This window comes from Echinops telfairi, unplaced genomic scaffold (genome assembly GCF_000313985.2).
Source record: "Echinops telfairi isolate 266 unplaced genomic scaffold, ASM31398v2 ScPeMD7_21;HRSCAF=78, whole genome shotgun sequence".
NCBI classification, from domain to species: domain Eukaryota; kingdom Metazoa; phylum Chordata; class Mammalia; order Afrosoricida; family Tenrecidae; genus Echinops; species Echinops telfairi.
Genome location: NW_022103918.1, coordinates 17,843,006 through 17,849,781, shown reverse-complemented (window position 1 = coordinate 17,849,781; position 6,776 = coordinate 17,843,006). Strand labels below are relative to the sequence as shown.

Sequence of the window (6,776 nt, the reverse complement as noted above, 5' to 3'; positions counted from 1 at the left end):
AAAAAAAAAAGATCTGAGGAAAGAAATGAATTTCGTTTAACCCCTGGTTTAACTGGTTTTCCCAGCCACATGTAATAATGTTCCAAGGAACTAATTTCTACAGAAACATCCTTAGAGATGAAAAGGTCTCAGATAATGGAGCTCTCTAACTGCCATGGTGCTGTCATCAGCACTCTGGTCAAGTTTCGCTACTTTTCTGATCCTTAGCTTAGAAAATAGTGTCTTACTGTCTCACTGAAAAGCGAATGCAAGTCGTCTGCCTATGACTGTTGATGGAATACTTTGAGTGGTTCAGGAGTTGTAGTTTTTCCCTCCAAAAACTTGTGTGTGAATAATATTTGTTTACATTGGTTTATGTACAGTTGGATTAAATGTGGCTAGTCTTTGAAATGTATTGGTGAAGCAAGGTATCTAAGTGGGATTTTGTTCTTTTACCTCCCCTAGTCACTACTTTAACTGAAGTTGTTTATTCTAGCAATTTTGTTTATTCAAAGTTATTGTTGTTTATTCAAAAGCTATTTTCTTTGCAAAATCAGTGGTCTAGTTTAGTAGTCTTTAAGTATACATATTCCTAGGTCTGACCTTAGCATGAAGGGATCAGTACCCACCCTGGGCTCCAGGCATCTGTGTTTTTAATATAAAGCTCTGTGTGAGAATCTGCAAGTCACTTTGAGGACCACTGTTCTCAAGCATCATGTTTACTCAGCACTGCTTCAGGTCCCTACAGCTGATAGAGTTACCAGCAATGATTTAGAAGCAAGAGTTCTCTCAGCTTTTAAATAAGTATTAATATAAAGATCCTCTTTTTATCTTTTTTGTTAAGTGATCCTTTTAATTACAATTCAGAAGTGTTTTTTAAGAAGTGTTTTGAAAGCTTAGCTTATCAAGTGGACTGAGTTGTTTTTTGTTTTTTAAATCATTTTATTAGGGGCTCATACAGCTCTTATCACAATCCATGCATACATACACTGTGTCAAGCCCATTTTTACATTCTTTGCCATCATCATTTTCTTTAGGACTGAGTTTTAACATCTGTGACTCTTCCTTTAGCATTAGTCATTTAGTGTCCTCACAATAGCCCAGGCCTTCTTTTTTTGAGCAGCTGTTGAATTATTTTAATGAGGCCAGAAAAAAGCTTACTGTAAAAAATATTTCCGTCTCGTAAAAATGCATATATTTTGGTATTTTGGTCAGATCTGAACTGTAAACAATGTTTTAAGTTCAAATTTGGGGGGCTCGTGGTTGGAACTTGGCATTTTCAACTCTGTGTTTTTTAAAATCCTTGATTCTTGACTGTCCTTCCCAAGGAGCAGCATATGAGGGGATAGATACTCTGTAGTATTAAATTAAAAAATAATGACGCAGAGGGAGGTGGGGGGCCAGCCCCCACCGCTAATACTCCTATTGCTACTACTCGGATTCAGTAATACTACTTCTGGGTTCAGTAATGCACAGTTGTATGGTTGAGATATATAAGCATTATATTAAAGTCATTGAGAGCATGAGAGATAATACAATATTACAGTCAGACATGTTACATAGTACCATTGCTCACCTCAGCCCAGCTTGGTGGTCCACGTGGAGAGGGGGAAGGGAAGGAGGGGAAGGGAACAAGGGAGAGGGGAGAAACCAGGGAGTGAGCAGCAAGGAGCTCAGAGTCAGAGAGAGAGATCTATATTGCTGGCTCACACCTATATACCTTTTGGGGGCAAGCCAGCCCACTAATTACAGGTAGAGACATATATCATAGGGAGGGGTTGCACTATAGGCTACACAGCAATGAGAGGGTGGTCTAGGGGGTGGTCTCTGGGTCTCCATAGGAACATTATCAGTAGGGTGCAAACCCCTCCTACAGGAACCAAGCTAATGGTCCCAAGCTTCAGAGAGTAGTCCATTGTCTCCAGCAGCAGGGAGCAGGCCCACCCCTGTGGTGGGATGAGACAGCAGTCTGGCAGCAAGTATCTGACTTCCCCCCACAATACTTCCCCCAAAAAACCCTGGAATTGCGTTGGGTGGAGCAGAGTTGATATGGTATGCACTTTCCCAATTAGGTTCGTGTCAAGCAACTTGCTCCGAATTAGTGCACCCAGTGGTGTCACCTGGGAAGGTTCTCTCTGGTCACATTGACGTTTTTCATGAAAGCAGTTTCTCTCGAACCTTGTTTTTTAATGATGGCCAATTTAAGAGAACAGCGTGTGAGATTTTGCTTCCTGCTTGGGAAAAATGTCACAGAAACGGTTGTGATGTTGAACACAGCTTACAAGGACAGCGCTATGGAAAAAACTCAAGTGTACAAGTGGTTTTCTCATTTCAAAAAAGGTGAAATGTCGATTAATGACAACCCTTGCTCTGGATATCCGTCAACTTCCTGAATGGATAAAGATGTCAACTTGCAGTGCATTTGGAGTTGGTTCCACCAGGTCAGACTGTTTATCAAGCTTTCTAATTAGAGGTTCTAAAAAAGATAGCTTTTTTTAAACAGTGTACAACAAAAAAGGCCTTGTTTGTGACAGATGGGGGACTGGTTTTGGCACCACAGCAATGTACATACTCACCCAGCCATCTCAGTGCACCAGTTTTTGGCAGAAAACCAGCATGCCTCTCTTACTCTACTCACCTGACTCACATGACCTTGCTCCTTTTGATTTGTTTTTGTTTCCGTGAATGAAGAAGGACATGAAAGGACAGTGATTTGGAAACGTAGAAGAGGTGAAGAAAAAAGCAAAGGAGGTGCTATCAGCCATCCAAACAGATGAACTTGAAAAATGTTGCAAAAAATGGGATTGCAGATTTGACAAATGTATTAAGTGTAATGGTACTTAGAAGGTGCCAAGGTTGTTTTGTAAGCAATGTAAATATATAGCTTTGGGAAAAGATGCTGGTTTGTGGAGGTTTCCCTCGTATTGTGATGACTCTTTTGCAAAGTCACTGGGCATCACTGCTCTTCTCACCTGATTTATGGCTTGGGTTTCTACAAGGTTCAGAGGTGAGGGATGGCTTCATGGACACGTCATGTCTTTCCATTCATTTTTTATGGAGTCCCTGGTAATACTTCTGTATAATTCATTCCTTGTCACTGTCTGGGATCTTTTGGATCACAGCCTTATTTCTTACTGTGTTTGCCCTAAGTATGTATTTAATGCTGTCCTCTCAGCTTTAACTTTTTGCTAGGATTTTGTTGCCATTTTGCTTTACATAGAACTTCTCTTTAAGACTTCTAACTCTTTAAGACATTGAGAGCACTTGAGGAAAGCCACAGTGACTGAGAGCTCTTGCAGAGCTGTGCTGAGAGGGCTAAACGTGCCCTGTGCTCATCTGACAGTGGACTGCTGCTGAGGGTCGGACTGAAGATCTGGCCCTGGCTTTTTAGGGCCAAGGGTCTTGATTAGTGAAGGTAGAGTTGGGTGTGTAGCTTTACAGGTGACCAGGCCTGGAAAAGTGTTGCAGAGTGCCTGGTTTGATTTTCAGCCCTGCCATTTTAGTGCAACCTTGGGCAGATTACTTTGTTGCTTTGTCTCTGCCTCCTGTCAAGAGGATGGGACAGTGGTGCCTGCTTCATCGCACTGTTGTGAGGACTAAGTGTAGTAAATTTATGTATAGTGTTTATCATAGTGCTTCGCACTAGTCATTGCTCAGGGTTTAAGGGATATAAGTAAGCAAAATAAGCCCTTTACAGTATTTTTGTGTCTTTCTGTGTCTAGGCTACTTCTTCTCCAGTTACCTGTAGCTCAAATGCTTGTCTGGTTACTGCAGATCAGGCTTCTTCGGGATCTGAAACTGAGATTGTGACCTCAGAGACTCCTGCGGTAACAAGTGACCAAATGTCTTAATTTCTTTTCTGTCTTAAAGAATAGCAGAACTTGTTATCTTATGAACTATAGAGATGATCAGTTGAATGTATAACATTTATACTTTACTAGTGTGTTGTTTAGGAGCCCTGGTGCAAGGTTGCCACTTCAAACTCAGCAGCCAGCCGCTCTGCAGGAGAAGGATCATCATGCTTTCTGCTCCCATAAAGATTTACAGTCATGGGAACCCACAGAGCCAGTGCTACTCATACATAACCCATAGGGTTGCATATTCATATGAGTTGAAATCGATTCAATGGCAGTGAATTTGAGTTTTGAATGTGTAGATAGTATAGTCCTGGAACTCAATTAATTGTATTGTGGGTTTGCCATATGTTAGTTTAATAAGGTATTATCTGATGTAATAAATATGCCAAAATAAAGAGTGAAGAGATCTAGGTAGGATTGTGTCAAATTTCTCACCATATTTACATTGAAGGAATACTTGGGAGAGAAATATTTATCCATGTAACTGAAGACTCAATAGACATGATTTTTATTCTTGAAAATGATACTGTATTTTAGGTGAAAATTTACTGAGCAGATTAGGATCCCATATGGCTATTGTTTTATACAGATTGTTCTGTGATATTGGTCCAGTTGTTCGAATATGCCAGCATTCTCATTTTCATTCTCTTTTCCATTGATGTAGATTCCTTTCCCCTCTTTCTCTTCCCATCTTTGCTTGTGGATAAATGCTGACTATGTGGTCTCCTGTGGTTTCTTCTTTATGAGCACATTACTCAAGGGTGGAAGTGTTTATTTGCTAAGCATGTATATTGGTTAGCTCCCAGGTGACCTCCATAAATAGTTTACTTCTAAGTTCAAAGGTTATTTCAGGGCAGTAGTGTCAAAGGGGTCATCTAGTCTCTGTCAGTATAGCAAAGCTAATTTTAAATTTTTTTGAAATTAAAATTTTGACATTTTGATCCCTTTTTATCTGGAACCTTCTATTGTGTGTCTGGTTAGAATAGACAGTTCAATAGACATTGTAATGTTAATTTTAGCTCAGTTGAGACAAGTATGTTTTGGGTTTTTTTTTGGGTGATTTTATCAACAGAATTTTATTTTTCCTTAATAATCCTAGTGATGATTTTTACTAAGTTAGAATAAATCCTAGAGATTAGTAAGGTAAGAGAAATGTTGGGTAAATTTAGGTACTCTTGGCCCATCCCCCTCATTAGTAACTTTTATACAAGAATATGTATTTCTTGTAAACCAAAAGAAACCCAAACCTTTTTCAGTTCATAGTGACCCTAAGGACAGAGTCGAATTGCTCCATAGGGTTTCTAAAGATGTAGATCTGCATGCAGATAGCTAGTAGGTTTGAACTACTGCTCTTGAGAAAAGGGCTCCTTGTATATTTATTATTAAAAAATAGAAGATGAGTAAGGTAACTTTTGGGGACTAAATTAGCAACCCTCAGGGGGTTTGCTCATAACCATTAAAACAAACAAACAAACAAACATTGCCATCGAGTTGATGCTGACTCATAGCAATCCTATAGGACAGGGGAGAGCTGCCCTTTTCAAGACTCTTAACTGTTTATGAGAGTGGAAAGCCCTGTCTTTCTCTCGCCATAACTATTAAACAAAACTGCATATTCATTTTAGGAAATGAGAAAATGTAATCATTAGTTTTTACAATGCTGACTTACTCGAAGCTAAACTTATTTGATTCTTCATCTTACGAAGAAGTGATTGTTACCAAAGGACTCAAGCTGTGAACTTTGTGTAATTTGATGGGAATTGATTTTTTTTGGTCTATTTAAACCTTTGAATTTATTATCTATTCCTTCAGATAAGAATTATTTAAGGTTGGTGGAGTTTGGTTTTCTTTTTTAAGGTAGCCAATTTCACATTTACTAAGAAGACTTTACAGTGGAGAAAAACTAACACTTAAATAACTACCCCAAGGCATTTCTTCAGCCTGCTTCTGTTGTATATATCTGAATAATAATAGAATCTTCAAAGAAAAAAATAGTATTTCACTTTTGGAAAAGGACTAGGAGCTCATAGGAGGTTCAGCTGCTCATCTATTGGGCTGATTAGTGAGACTTTTACTAGTCAGCAAGCTCTGCAAAGCAAATACTAGTGTGCAGCCTCAGCGAATGAGATTTGAAACTGTAAGCGAAAGCTTTTCTTTTGCATTCCTGTGTCCAGATGTCATCCCATAGAACTTGCTGACTTAGGCCAGTCTGGGGTGCATTGTGAATTAACTGCTTTCTTACATAGCAGGTGATTGGCTGACTCTGCATTTGTCTTTCTCAGGCAGCAGGTCCCGCAAGCAAGCAGCCATCTTCATTAGCATCTTCCAATCCTCCCCTATCCATGGGCTCTGAGGGCTTCCAGTCACCTCCTGCAAGTACTAGTTCAGTAACCATTAGCACAGCGCCCTTTCAAGCCATGCAGACAGTGAGTATGAGATGTGAATGGTAATTGTAGTTCTTTATTCCTGTTAATTGGCCATAGTTTTCTCGTACATCTATTATCTGGTAGTTGTCAAACATTTGACTTTTTAAATATTGTGGCTGGCAGAAGAATGCTAAATCTACAACTTAAAGAATTTTAAATGTGTGTTTTATTCATGACATTGTTACTTCTCTGAAAATTAGTAGCAGGTAAAGCTGAAGGATTCATGTTTTTTTTTAATAATCATTTATTGGGGCCTCATACAGCTATCACAATCCATACATGCATCCATTGTGTCAAGCATATTTGTATATATATTGCCATCATTTTTTAAAATCATTTTATTGGGGACATGTACAATTCTTTTCTTTTTTTAAAAATCATTTTATTAGGGGCTCATACAACTCTTATCACAATCCATACACACATCAATTTTGTAAAGCGCATTTGTACATTCATTGCCCTCATCATTCTCAAAACATTTCCTCTCCACTTAAGCCCCCGGCATTAGGTCCTT

The 6,776-nt window shown here is 39.0% G+C and overlaps 1 protein-coding gene across 19 annotated transcripts in view; it reads left to right on the top strand.

Moving 5' to 3' along the window:
- Nucleotides 1-6,776, top strand: part of CAPRIN2 (caprin family member 2) — a 60,812-nt gene that overhangs the window by 41,931 nt on the left and 12,105 nt on the right. For 11 of the 19 annotated variants that reach the window (XM_045288423.1, XM_045288424.1, XM_045288425.1 and 8 more), the window contains exons 13-14: nt 3,702-3,806; nt 6,119-6,262. The exons of 4 other annotated variants lie outside the window; for them this stretch is intronic. In XM_045288423.1, coding sequence (XP_045144358.1) covers nt 3,702-3,806; nt 6,119-6,262 — 249 coding nt within the window. The remainder of the gene's footprint in view (nt 1-3,701; nt 3,807-6,118; nt 6,263-6,776) is intronic. 4 more of the 19 variants (XM_045288427.1, XM_045288431.1, XM_045288429.1 and 1 more) reach the window with 1 other exon arrangement.